The sequence below is a fragment of the Globicephala melas genome, chromosome 2 (assembly GCF_963455315.2).
Source record: "Globicephala melas chromosome 2, mGloMel1.2, whole genome shotgun sequence".
Classification (NCBI taxonomy): domain Eukaryota; kingdom Metazoa; phylum Chordata; class Mammalia; order Artiodactyla; family Delphinidae; genus Globicephala; species Globicephala melas.
In genome coordinates, this window is record NC_083315.2 from 140,076,872 (window position 1) to 140,091,646 (window position 14,775).

The window sequence follows — 14,775 nt, forward strand, 5'->3', positions numbered from 1 at the left end:
TTTTGAGTCTTTGTCTTAATTTTCTTTTATTGTGTTCTATATTTCGTCCTCCTTGATTCTATTATTCTTTTCTAAAATATCTCAAGTAAGATATTTCTTTGAGTGGTTTATCTATGTCCCCTTTCCTATTCCCTCTCACTAGTTAAAGCTGAGCCTCTGTGAGGACAGAAACTGCTTTTTCTGTTTCTCTCTCTATGACTGGCTCAGCTTTACCATTGATTGTGCTAAATCAGTTTTGTTGGATTGTTAGGGACTTCCCTGGTGGTCCAGTGGTTAAGATTGTGCGCTTCCAGTGGGTGCAGGTTTGATCCCTTGTTGGGGAACTAAGATCCCACATGCTGCACACCGCATGCCGCACAAAGTGGCCAAAATAATAATAATTTTGTTGGATTGTTAACAACATTAGCGAAATCCTAAATACTGGCTATGTTCAAAGAGATAATTATCAGGTTATACTTTAACTTCATAAAATTAAGATTTAAATAATTCAATTCTTCTGGAAAAGAACTTTACTTTGGATTGTGTTGTTTCATAATTTACCCAAAACTTGTTAAAAAAAACCCCAAAACCCAGTAAGGTCATAAAAAAGGCATGTTGGATTAGTGAAAGTTATAATGAACTAACAGGTCAAGAGATACAAATTCTAGTCTCAGCTCTACAACAGGGGTGTGTAGGTCAATGTTTAATGTTAGGCTCTCTGAAATAGTGTGTGTGTGTACATATACATGTCTATTATAAATTTTACAAACATAAATGATGTGCAGCACACAGTTTACAAATAATAATAAAATATATGATACACTTTATTATAACTTCCGTATAGCCCCCAAATGCTTTCGTTGATTTTTGCCAAACTCTTGTATCAATCTGTAGCCAACTTAAGGTTGCAGTTGCTGAACCAGTGCAGTTCTGACATGCGTGTTGGTGGATAACTTCCTTTGCATTAATGAGTAAGTGTAACAGCAAAGAGGTATGTCAGAGCTGCACTTGTTCTTCTGTGATGTGAATGACTTCTTTGCTGGGAGAATACTGGAAGAATTCGATTTTTGTTCCACTCACAATTTGACAGCTATAGACAGGACACACTTTTAAGATTAACCTGCATTGTTAACAATATCTCCGTCCTTTTCTTGGCACTCAACAAAACAGCAAATCAAGCCCTCATCTGCTGATTTTCTGTGGTATAAATCTTGCCACCAGTGTCAAGTCACTGAATACATTGGGAAAATATGCACAGTAGCACACCATTATATATTATTTCTATCATACAGATACAATAGACATAACCTTAGAGGTGTGGATAGTAGTAAAATGCAGTGAAATACTTGGGAAGTGATGAGTTTTAAGTATTTATTACCTTTGTTTTAATATAATTTATGTAATTGTGCATTTATAGAATTTACTTTTTTTTTTTTTTTTTTTTTTTTTGCGGTACGTGGGCCTCTCACTGTTGCGGCCTCTCCCGTTGCGGAGCACAGGCTCCGGACGCGCAGGCTCAGCAGCATGGCTCACGGGCCCAGCCACTCCGCGGCATGTGGGATCTTCCCGGACCGGGGTATGAACCCGTGTCCCCTGCATCGGCAGGCGGACTCTCAACCACTGTGCCACCAGGGAAGCCCCAGAATTTAACTTTTAATGCTGACTATGTTAAATTTTCATCAATTTCATAAGTCAGTTGTTAAACAATCAGCTCTCTCAAGCTGGTGTGAGCACACCACTGACTGATTGACTGTCGCTTTGTCACTTAACCTTTCTGGTTTTAAATAGCTGTATTGAGATATAATTCACATACCATACAGTTTACCTATTTAACTGTACAATTGAATGGTTTTTAGTATATTCACAGAATTTTGCCACCATCATCATAATCAAATTTAGAACATTTTCATGACCCCCCAGAACAAACCCCGAGCCCATTATCAGTCCCTCCCCATTTCCCCCATCCCCCATCCCCCTCCACAGCCCTAGGCAACCACTAATCTACTTTCTGTCTCTATAGATTTGCCAATTCTGGAAATTTAACATGAGCGGAATCAAACAATATGTGGTCTTTTGTGAGTGGGTTTTTTTTTTTTTTTTAAATAAATTTATTTATTTACTTTTGGCTGAGTTGGGTCTTTGTTGCTGCACGCGGGCTTTCCCTAGTTGCGTGAGCAGGGGCTGCTCTTCGTTGCGGTGCGCGGGCTTCCCAGTGCGGTTACTTCTCTTTGTTGCAGAGCACGGGATCTAGGCATGCGGGCTTCAGTAGTTGTGGCACGCGGGCTCAGTAGTTGTGGCGCACGGGCTTAGTTGTTCCACAGCATGTGGGATCTTCCCAGACCAGGGTTCGATCCCATGTCCCCTGCAATGGCAGGTGGATTCTTAACCACTGTGCCACCAGCGAAGTCCCTGGCTTCTTTAAATTAGCAGAATATTCAAAGTTCATCCATGTTGCAGCATTTATTGTTAAAAATAATAACAAAATTTTTAGATATACTTTATTTTTTAGGACAGTTTTAGATTTATAGGATAATTGGGAAGACAGTACAGTAGGTTCCCATATACCCCACACCCAATTTTCCTTATTGTTAGCATCTTACATTAATGCATCTTATATTAATGAACCAGTATTGCTATAATAAAGGCAATACTCTATTCACATTTTCTTTGTTTTCCCCTATGCCCCTTTTCTCTTCAGGATCCCATCCAGGATACATTACATCTAGTCATCATGTCTCCTTGGGCTCCTCTTGACTGTGACAATTTCTCAGACCATTTTTTTTTTGTTTTTGATGGCTTGACAGTTTTGAGGATTACTGGTCAGGTATTTTGTAGATGCTGGAATTTGTGTTATGCTTTTTCTCTTAATGCCGACTTGACATCACTGTTGATGTTGACGTTGATCGCCTGGCTGAGATAGTGTTTGTCAGGTTTCCCCACTGTGAAGTTACTTTGTTTCCCCCCTTTCCATACTGTACTCTTTGGAGGGAAGTCACTATGCACAGCCCACACTTAGGAGAGTTACGCTCACTCTCCTTGAGGGCAGGTTAGCTATATAAATTTTTGGAATTCTGCACAGGAGATTTGTCTATTCTCCTCCATTTATTTACTTATCCAACTGTTTATTTGTATCAGTGTAGATTCATGGATTTTTTTTTTATACTTTGGGTTATAATCCAATGCTACTTTGTTTATTTTATTGCTCAAATTAAAAAAAATCTTTTTTATACCTCCGAGTTTTGGCTATTGAGAGCTGTTTTAGTCGGCTCCTGTGCTCCTTTGACATATCCTCAGTGTGGGGTTGGCTTGTTTGTTTTGGCACTACAAGATGCTCCAGGCTCATCTTGTATACTTCCTACTGTAGTCTTGGATCAACCATTCCTCCAAGAGCCCTGATTCCTTTTACTGGAGAATGGTATTAGAAACCAAGATCTGGGTGCTAGGTGTGCTTGTTGCTACTGGTTTCTAGCCTTTTTGGACCTCAGTTGTTTTTATAAGAGTTAATTATGTGATATTCCCAAGTGTACCGTTAGCCTAATGATTCCATGTTTCGTATATCAGGTTTGTCATTAGTTTGGCTTCATGTTGCTTGTTAATAATTCTGCTTGTTTAACTTTCCCCCATCTCTTTGCTTTTTCTCCCTCCTTCCCCCCCCTTTTTTTGGTCCAAAAAGGAAAGAACCTTTTTGTCTTTTCATTATCTTTTCAAAATTTCTTCATTTCCCCCCATGTTGTGCTCTATTCCCTATTTCTGTGATTTCTTTTGATACTTCTTTCATTGTGATTCACCAAGTCTTTATTATTATTGTAAACTATTTTCTCTATTTTAGTATGTGAAAATAACTAGGCAACTAGTGGAACAGACAATTTAATGAAAACAAATTTCCACTTTACAAATGATTGCCCATAATTCATTTTACATAGCTTAAATAATAGCTCAAAAACATGAAATACATGATGATTTTTTCTCTTAAAGAGAGGGGGGACCTTTTTTTTAGTTTTTATTTGTTTAATTAATTAATTTGGCAGCGTCAGGTCTTAGTTGCAGCACGCGGGATCTTCATTGTGGCATGCAGGATCTTTTATTGCAGTGTGCGGCCTTTTGTGGTGAGCAGGCTCTAGAGCATGCAGGCTCAGTAGTTGTGGGGCGCACGGGCTCAGTTGCCCTGAGGCATGTGGGATCTTAGTTCACCGATTGGGGATTGAACCTGCGTCCCCTGCATTGGAAGGCGTATTCTTAACCACTGGACCACCAGGGAAATCCCCATCATGATTATTTATGCAAACCAAATACCGCAGTCATACTTGAATAAGGGAATTATCTTTTGACACAATTTTGTTAACACATTTAATCATTATGCATAGCCTCATATACAATGAGAAAATTTAAAAGAGAGGTATCCAGCCAGTATCATTTTATGTATCTCTTGATATTTATACTTTTTTCAATAAAAGATAGAATAACTTAACTCTTAGGGATCCTTTCTTTATTAAATCCCTACTCCCACCTCTTTATTGATGTGTTTAATGTGCTTACTGCCTTGGATTTTATCATTTGGTTATAGATTAGATTCAATTCCTCCCTCAACTGACTTAGAGCACTCACTGGGCCCAGCAAACATGCTTGCTAAAGCACGCGTAGTGTGTTGTATTTGTTTATTTGTTTTTCTCCTAACTGCAAGCTCCTCAAGGGGCAGATAATGTCTTAAGGCATCTAGCATCTACTCAAGGGTCTAGCATCTACTTGCTGAATGAAGGGATGAAACATAAGCCCGTAAGGGCAAGGACTGAGTCTTACATATCCTGCTTGTGACCTGCATTTGTTGGCTCTCTATAAATATGTGTTGAATTGAATTTAACAGAATTAATAAATAAACACAGATTTCCTTGTCAATATCGTCATTGGTTGTTTTGGTGTCGTAGCAAAAGACATCCCCAAATTATGTGTTCATTTTGTCTGTAATCTCTTCTTTGTGATTTTGTGATCTACTTAATTTATTATATGCCTGGAGAAGTCCTGTACTTAATGAATTTATAATATTTTTAACTTTGTTTAAATCAGCATTTTCCAAATTTATTTCACCATGGGCTCTTTTAATGCAAAACAAAGATTGGTCCATAGAAGGCTCTCAGTAAATGTATTTGCTCCACAAATGAATGAATAAAATCTTGTGGATGTCTTGAACAAATCTTCTATACAACATATACTTTTGGAAATGCTTTACTGCACAAATGCTGAGACCAATGTGTCAGGAGTGAATTCCAGTTGCTCTATGTTTCTGCATTCCTGGAGGACTTTCTGCACTGTGTCACCAGAAAGGGGAAGGCTTACCTTTCTCTTATCCACCCTCCCTGACTACTTATGGCCTCATACATACAACATGTACAGTGACATTTTATTATTAGGAAACTGAGGCTGTGCAGTACTCCTGCCAGGATTCAACCCAGCTCCATTTCACTCTAGATCTAAGCTCTTAACCACTGCATAACCTTGGTGCAAGGGTGAGTGAGCAGGGATTGCTTGGCTGGTCGACTACTTTGGTTCATTTCAAGTTCATTTCAATACTGTTCTTGAGTATTAATTATAGTAAATCACACCTATAGCTGATTGATAGTGTGGCATATCTTGCAGATGTGGATGTTGTTAATCCTGATGAAAAGTCAATCATGACCTATGTGGCACAGTTTCTGCAGTATTCAAAGGCTGCACCTGGGACTGGAGATAAAGCCCAGGTATGTCTTTATAAGTACAAATCAAGCTCATTCTTTTTGTACCCTACTAATAGTTTAATTTTTAGCATCGAGGCATAATTTGCACACAGAACTTAAATATACAGTTCAATGAGTTTTGGCAAATGCATACCTCATATAACCATACTTTAATCATGATGCAAAACATTTCTGTTACCCAGATTGTTCCATTGTGCCTCTCTTCTGTCTGTACTCCTCCACCTGAAGCAACCAATATTCCAATTTCTTTCACTATAGATTAGTTTTGCTTGTTTTTTAAAGTTAAAAGTGGTAGTTCATTAAACTTTGTTGAATTATCTAAAACAGCATTTAGATACGTACTGTATAGGACAAATTAAGTTTAGCAGGCTTTTAAAGAAGTCTAGAGATATCGGATTTTTGTCTATTGTAATTTTTATCAGCTTTATTGAGATACAATTCATACACTATAAATTAAATCATTTAAAATTTACGATCAGTGGTTTTTAGTATGTTTACATAGTTGTGCAACCATCATCACAATCTAATTTTAGCATATTTCCATTTTACCTGTTCTTTAGTATAAATGGCATCATGTAATCCATATAAACAGAAGCATTGTGTTCCACTCTTAATCCTTGTTTGTTGAGATACTGTTGAATTACCATCAGACTGCCATTTGTTTATTCAGTTTTTTCCTTGACTTTCAGTCAGTTACACAAAATATTGTGGGTGGAAATTTCTTAAAAATCACTGAGCTGAAAATAAACATTTTTTCTGCATCTATAAAGATAAATGAGCGCTGTGAGTTTAGTAAAATGTTTTTGAATATTATTTTAAAATTTAAACTACTTCCTCAGACATGTAAACATGTAGTCATATTATCACATTTGCTTTGACATAAAATTTAGGCCTATGTTTTTCCAACTGTTATGTTTGAGGCACCAAGCCAGATTGTTGCTGACTCTGGAAGAGAGACTCAAGCTGAGACACGGGCTTATAATGCACTTCACTTATTTCTGACCTGCTGAGGAGCTCCTCTTTTCTAATTAATTTTCCTATCAAAAAATAAAACTAAAAATTCAGCTGTCCATGAAATCAGTTGCAAAAATATATAGAAAGCACTGTTGCTTAATAGAAAGAAAAAAGTAAAGGAAGGTTAAAGGAGAATGGAAATAAGATGCAATTTCTTTTGCTTTATCCTCCACCAGTAAAATTTGCCTCCAAATGTGTGCAAGCTTACCACCTAAACAGGAATCTAAAGAAGAAATAATTGTTGCCCAATTCCATAGGATAGCTTAACCAAAGCTTTTAGTAGTGTTATTTTTAGGATCTTTAAATTGTTCAAGGTATTTCTGATGTCAGTATATTTAGTAGATGTAAACATCTGTTAACCCATGTTTAGATTTATTGGAAAGCAGTATTCTGAAATGCCTACTATAAATAAATAATTTAGAATAATGTTCTCTAAAATTGAAGAATAATGAAAGTGGGTAAGCCAAAAAAATAGGGGCTTGCTTGCCCTGTTTCTTTGGCATGTTATATTCAGATGGTAGTTTCAACCCATTTTAAAATTTAAGGTGTTACATGAACAGGCAAAATTCCTCTTTGGCACAATGAGTCATTGGTGTGTAGTGATTACACTATTTCACTGATGTTTGAAGTTGTTAATTTTATTGTTTAAAAAAATCACAAAGTATATTTAGGCTAGAGTTTTAAATGTGTGTGTGTGAATTACAGGGAAAGGTGAAAGATGCTAAGGTCTGGTTAACTCTGCAAGAGAAAAAGCTACAGAAAATGCTAACGGATTCAGAAAATGAGACCTACTGTAAGAAGTATGAAGTAAGTATGACTTTAAACAGTAATTTATTTGTAGTTTACTCTTGGGGAAGAGTAGGATGTTTTTAGAAAAAAACTTTCAGAGTTAATTGTTTAAATACTAAATTAACTCCAAGTTTTAGTGTTGAGTTAGAAGGACCGAGCTTCTCAAATTTTAATGTGCATAGGAATCACCTGGGGAATCTTGTTAAAATACGGATTCTAACTCAGTAGTTCTGGGATGGGGCCTGAGATTCTGCATTTCCCACCAGCTCCCAGATGGTGCTGATTGCTGGTGGTCCTTAGAGAATTTTGGGTAGTAAGGTTTTAGAGTGGGGACTGGCAAACTGGTCTCTGGGCCCCAGCATCTGTTTTTGTAAATACATTGTTATTGGATCCATTATCTTATGTATTATATATTATATTATATATTATATATTATATGTGAACCATGCCCATTAAAGTATTGTTTGTGGCTGCATTCCCACCACATTGTTGAATAGTTACAGCAGAGACCATATGGCCCACAAAGCCCAAGATGTTTGCTATCTTACATATCTTATAGTACACGTTTTCCAATCCCAGGTCTAGAGCAGAACATGCTTTTCAGAATGAATATGGAAGGGAAAACGATTAGGAAATCAGAAATGGAGCCGTCCCAGAATTACAGTTCAGGGCTTCAACCAAAATGTCCTTTGGGAGTAATGACAACTTACTGTCACCATGTATTGAACATTTGCTATATATCAGGCACCTGCTGACAAGCGTTTTCCAGGTTACAACATCTTGCTGAGTATGGCATGGTTATTCTAGTTTTACAGATGAAGACAAACAAGACTTAGAGGGACTAAGTGATTTATCTAAAGTTATATAGCTACTGAAAGGTAGAGGTGGGATTGGAATGAAGTCTAGATTCAAAGCCCTAGCTCTCTTTAGTCCTGATGCTTCTCCAGGGTAAGCTGTTATTCCCCACACCATTTTGAAAGATACTATCAGGAGCCAAAGTGAGGGCTCCACATTCTTCTTTCTTAGAACCCAGACTGTGCAACACTGTGCCCCTCACCTGGTCTCCACCCTGAATAAGGAGGAGATACACTCCTGGGCCTACACAGCACTTAACACTTCTAGACCTTCATCCCCCACATCGGTTAAGAGAGGGAGTCGGATGAATCCAGTGTTTCCTACACTAACATTCGGCGGATTGTGTGACTTGCTCGCCACACCATTCTTTTAGGTTTGGAGCCATCAGGGAAGGAAGACACGCTCATCTTCCTTTTTTCTGAACTGCATAGGCTTCTTATGCTTTTTGCCTCTTAGCACTGGCCTGAAATGGTTTTCATTGACAAGGTGCTCAGCGTCCACAGGAAGTGCCTTGCTCTCACTTGTCTTTCATTTACTAATGTACCGCAGATACAGGTTTCTTAAATGAAAGGCTTTAGGAAGTTATTTTAACTCTCAGAAAGAATCAAATTACTTATCCCTTAGTTTGTTCACAAAATTTAATTAGAAATGCGGCCAATAATTATTGGTAATCTTAAATAACAGTTATGGAATTGATGACTCAAACACCAATATTTCACACAAATACAAACCAAGAAAAGCTTTATTTATTAAATTTTTGAGGGCAAAGACAAAGTATATTCTAAAGTTTGTATAAAATGACTTGGGAAGAATGGCTCAAGCTTAGTTAATTATGGAAACTTCAAAAACCATTTATACATGATGACTGCTGTTACATAATTCTCACTTCTACTCATTCTTATTTTGTTGTGAACACATATTTGGGGAGGACAAACTCGCATTTTCCATGGGGCATTATGATTTTTCCTCTAGAGCTGGGTGGCCTTGCTGCCCTATTCCAGTAGAAATCCAACCATAGTGACATGAGACGCAAGCTGTGACCTATGTCACTATGAGGGCACCCAGATCACGAGGGTGCACTGAAGAAAGAAACTGGATTGGTGAGAGGATCCTGAATTCAGGGAATTTTACCTTTATCTAAGTAAAAGTTTAAATGTAACCTACAACTATTGACCTGCAAATAGCAAAATTACATTTTATAAACTGGTTTAAACATTTCAGTCTTTAAAATACCCTTCTAATTGTAGAGCCTGCTGTCCTTTTTGGAGTCATTCAATGAAGAAAAAAAACCCTTTCTGGATGTCCTGTCGATAACAAGGAATCTAGATGAGCTGAATGAAGATCAGTTACAGTTGAGAGAAGCCTGGGATGGTCTCAACTACCAGGTTACTGCGTTGTGTTGATTAGAACATTTTCACGGGGCAGCTTTGTTCGTTGGATGAGAACTTTAGACTTTCATGAGGGATTCTGTAAAAGACAGAGCAGATGCTTCATCAGAAAGTTGGAAGAGCGTTATATTTTCTCCATGATCTCATTTGGGTAGTGGTTGATATTGAAATAGGAATTATAACATTCTGTTTAGAGAAATTGCAGGCTTATCCAGAGCTTTTATATTTGCCATCAATTCTTGGTTTGCCATAGTAGATTATCCATATTCTGATTGACATGCAACCTCCTCTCTGCTTTGGACCAGTGTCATATATCACTATCAATAGATGCTTGAAGTGGGTAGGGACAAACCCAGAGAGAATGTGTAATGATGAATGTGTGTATGTGTGTCTGAATATATCTGTATGATTTCAGTCGTTTTAAATTTATTGAGTCTTGTGTTATGGCCCAGGATAATGTGTGTGTGTGTGTGTGTGTGTGTATATATACGTATATATATACTATTTGCACTTGAAAGGAACATGTATTCTGTAGTTATTGGATATAGTATTCTATAAATATCAATTAAGACAAGGTGGTTGGTAGCATTCAGATTCTCTCTGTCTTGACTGACATTTTGTCTAGGTATTCTATCAGTTTCTGAGAGAGACCTATTAAAATCTGTGGAATCCTTCCTTTAATTTAGTCAAATTTTGTATCATGTATTTTAAGACTTTGTTGTTAGGTGTGTACATTTATGATTGTTATGTCTTCGTGAATCAACACTTTTACCATTATGAAATATTCCTATTTATCTCTGGGAAGACTGTTTTTCTTCATGTCTACTTGATCTTATATCAGTATGATAATTGCATTCTTCCTGTGCTGGCTGTGTGGCACATCTTTTTCCTTCATTTACTTTCAACCTATTTGAGTCTTTATATTTAAAGTGCATCTCTTGTAGATAGCATATGGTTGGATCTTGCTTTATTATCCACTCTGACGATCTTTGCCTTTTCACTCGAGGGTTTAGACAGTTAATATTAAATGTAATTATTGTTATGGTTCGATGTGGATTTACCATCTTATGCTTTTTTTCTGTTTATTCCCTCTGTTTTTTGTACCTCTATTCTTTCTTTTCCTGCCTTGTTTTAGATTATGTTAATATTTTTAGAATTCCGTTTTAATTTATCTATTGGCTTTTTGGCTCTACCTCTTTCAAATTTTTACTGTGATTACAATGTACATTATAAATTTTGTTTTGTTTTGTTTTGTTTATTTGTTTGCATTACACGGGCCTCTCACTGTTGCGGCCTCTCCCGTTGCGGAGCACAGGCTCCAGAAGCACAGGCTCAGCGGCCACGGCTCACGGGCCCAGACGCTCCGTGGCATGTGGGATCTTCCCAGACCGGTGCACGAACCTGCGTTCCCTGCATCGGCAGGCGGACTCTCAACCACTGCGCCACCAGCGAAGCCCACATTATAAAATTTTTATAGTCTACTTAAACTTCTACAACTTCTAAGTTATTGTACAACTTCTTATAATATGTGGAAGTCTTGCAATCAAGTCTCTCATTTTTTATGCTTAGTTGCTTTATATATAAATATATATATGACACAAACATATGTTTTAAAGTCCCCAAGACCATGTTATACATTTTTGTTCAAAACGGTCATGTATTTTAAAGAAATTAAGGAGAAAAATTAGTCTTTCATATCTATATAGCTATTTATCGTTACCATTGTTCTTCGTTCCTCCCTAGAGATTTGAGTTTCCATCTGAACTCATTTCCATTCAGCTTGAAAAACGTCCTTTAACTTATCTTATAATGCAGATCTGTGGATGGCAAATTCTCTTAGTTTTCTTTGATGCCTAAACGTCTTTATTTTGCTTTCATTCTTTTTAAATATCTTTGTTGAAGTATAATTTACATATCATAGAATTTGCTCATTTTAAATGGCTAATTAAATGACTTTTAGTGAATTTACAGAGTTACAACAGAGATTGTATAGTTTGTAAGTCAAAAATACTCTTTGGGGCTTCCCTGGTGGCGCAGTGGTTGAGAGTCCGCCTGCCGATGCAGGGGACATGGGTTCATGCCCTGGTCCGGGAAGATCTCACATGCCGCGGAGCGGCTGGGCCCGTGAGCCATGGCCGCTGAGCCTGCGCATCCCGAGCCTGTGCTCCACAACGGAAGAGGCCACAGCAGTGAGAGGCCCGCGTACCGCAAGAAAAAAAAAAGTACTCTTTGGTCCTGGGAAAGTTTGTCAATTCTTGCTCAAGCTTCTTGGCCATCAAGAGCGACACCCTGTTTTCAGAATATATTTATCATACTATTTGTATAGTGTGTTAAACACTAGCACAGTGGCTTAAAAGAGCCACCCTTTCAGTCCCTACTTTTGAAGAACTAGTGCAGCTTCAGAAATTTTCCCATCAAGTGGCAGTGCTCATTGCAATTTCAGCTCCTGTTCTGACCACAGTTTGACAAAACTGATCCCTGTGAAGGGCAGGAACTCTCTGTTATGAATCCTCAACAAAACAGAAAGAGAGGAAGAAAATATTGTCTGTATAGTTCAGACTGTTCCAGGCCAAAAAGACACGGTCTAATTTTGCTGCCTGTGGTTTGGAAAAATCACCCTAAATAATGAGAAAAACCATTAAAAGAACTATTTTGCAAGATTAAGTGCTACAAATTGATAGTAGTTTGAAAATCCGTTCCGTAGGTAGAGTGCTGCTCGTTTTCTTGGTGTTGCAAAATGAAACTTATTAATTTTAAAGTCATCAGGTGTGTAACAGTCAATACCATCCAGACAGATTCTGGTTCAATTGGTTGAGGGCTCAGATATCTCAAAGCATCTTAATAAATGATTTCATTTTAAGCCTGCAATAGGAAATAGCCACATTACGTTATTTTGACCTGACAAGATCTTATATAAATTTTCATCCAAATTCAAAGGTAATTTCGAACACTGAGAAAGAAAGTGTAGAACTAGTTTTCTATGTTAAGAGTGGAAAGAGAGGAATGAAAGGTAAGCACCGCCTTCTATCTTTCCTCTTCCTACTGCTGCATAGAGTACAGCCCGCAGTCAGAAAGCCCACATTTGGTTTCATGCAAAACATATACAGCTTTCAGTTGTGAAAAGAATAACAGCTGAGTTAGAGGTATCGTTCTTAGCTTCTCTTTTGCTCAGTCGTTTGCCGGTTTTCTGGGTTTTTTGTTTGTTTATTTTTTGGGAAACTCACAGATAATTCAGATATATATAATAAAAGTACATGCTAACTTGTTCATATTAAAATTCATAATAATGAAAACATTTTTTCATTCTTTTCCGACTGGAGGCTTAATGGTATGTAGTTAATGATTTAGGATTGTAGAGTTGTCTTTTGTCTTATGCCTTTTGAGAAAATAAACTTGCAAGGCAATTAAAGCAAAACAAAATACTACATGGTGTCACTTATTTGTGGAATCTTAAAACAAAGTTAAACTCGTAGAAACAGAGTAGAAAAGTGGTTGTCCGGGACTGAGGGTGTGGAAAATAGGGGGAAGTTGGTTAACGGGAACAAACTTTCAGCTATAAGATGAATAAGATCTGAGGATATAATGTAAAACATGGTGACTATTATGATAACACTGTATTATATCATTGAAATTTTCTAGAGAGTAAAACTTAAATGTACGTGCCACCCCAAAAAAAGATAAATATGTGAAATGATGGAAGTGTTAATTAACTAGATGGTGAGACTCCTTTTATGATGTAAATGTATATCAAATCACCATGATGTACACTTTAAATATCTTACAATTTTATTTGTCAGTTATACCTCAATAATGCTAAGAAAAGCAAAACAAAATGCAAAAACTGTAATACTTAATGTTTCTGGTTTATAAATAGTTCCATTTGACTGCCTTAAAGGAGGCTAGCTTTGTCCTCATTTAACATCTTTGTACTTGGGTTGTTGGTTTAATGGGGTTTTTTTTGATACTTTGCTCTGCATATAGTGGGCACCCAATGAATGTTTTTCAAGGAATTAATAATGAATCAAAGAAACCTATTCTTAAAAAATAACCTAATTTTGCCTATTCTTTCCTCTAAAAGTGATTTAACTCTAAGAATAGTGACAACTCCTCTAGTAGAACTATAATGGTAAGAGAGAATACAGACTTAAAACTCGTACTTTCATCATCAGTGTGGAGTCATCCCCACTGGCTCTCTTATTTTTTTGCAGCACGCGGGCCTCCCACTGTTGTGGCCTCTCCCGTTGCGGAGCACAGGCTCCGGACGCGCAGGCTCAGCGGCCACGGCTCACGGGCCCAGCCGCTCCGCGGCATGTGGGATCTTCCCGGACCGGGGCACGAACCCGTGTCCCCTGCATCGGCAGGCAGACTCCCAACCACTGCGCCACCAGGGAAGCCCTGGCTCTCTTATATTGCTGACCACACTTTACTGTAACCATGTCCTTGTGTGCTTTCCCCACTAGGTGGTTCAGGCAGGAGCTGTGACTATTATTTATCTGGTTGGCCCTTAGATGTGGAGGGTTGTGTTAAACTTACTCTTGCCTTCATGACACATGGATCTGGGCAAGGCCATACTCCTATTTTTATTCCTTTATTAAATTTTATATTTACTTCCTTTTATCCCCATACCCTCCTTCCATCCCTCTTTCTCCTTAGGCTGCCATTGTGCTGTGCTTAATGTGTATCTTTTTGTTTTATGTGTCCTTGCAAAATGCAGTATTGTATTTATGTGTCTGTGTATTTTTAGGTTGTGTGAATTGATATTGTATTTTATTCTGCTCCTTACTTTCAGTTTTGAACACATATATTTAAATAAGGTGCCTCCATGTTGCCCCCCGTGTACATCTAATTGGCATCTAACCGCTGCACAGCCCTCTGTGGTGTGTGACCACCCCACCACCACATGTCCTTCCTCTACTCCAGAAGCTTCTGTGTCTTTATACCCAGCTCTTAGCACAATTCATAAACATTTGCTCAATGAGTGAATGAATGAGTGTGTGTTTTTTTATTTTGAATTTATTTTT

At 37.7% G+C, this 14,775-nt stretch overlaps 1 protein-coding gene across 3 annotated transcripts in view; it reads left to right on the top strand.

The window, feature by feature from the left end:
* Positions 1–14,775, top strand: part of SYNE2 (spectrin repeat containing nuclear envelope protein 2) — a 271,795-nt gene that overhangs the window by 36,225 nt on the left and 220,795 nt on the right. For all 3 annotated transcript variants that reach the window (XM_030855184.2, XM_030855186.2, XM_030855185.2), the window contains exons 8-10: positions 5,611–5,711; positions 7,428–7,529; positions 9,614–9,751. In XM_030855184.2, coding sequence (XP_030711044.2) covers positions 5,611–5,711; positions 7,428–7,529; positions 9,614–9,751 — 341 coding nt within the window. The remainder of the gene's footprint in view (positions 1–5,610; positions 5,712–7,427; positions 7,530–9,613; positions 9,752–14,775) is intronic.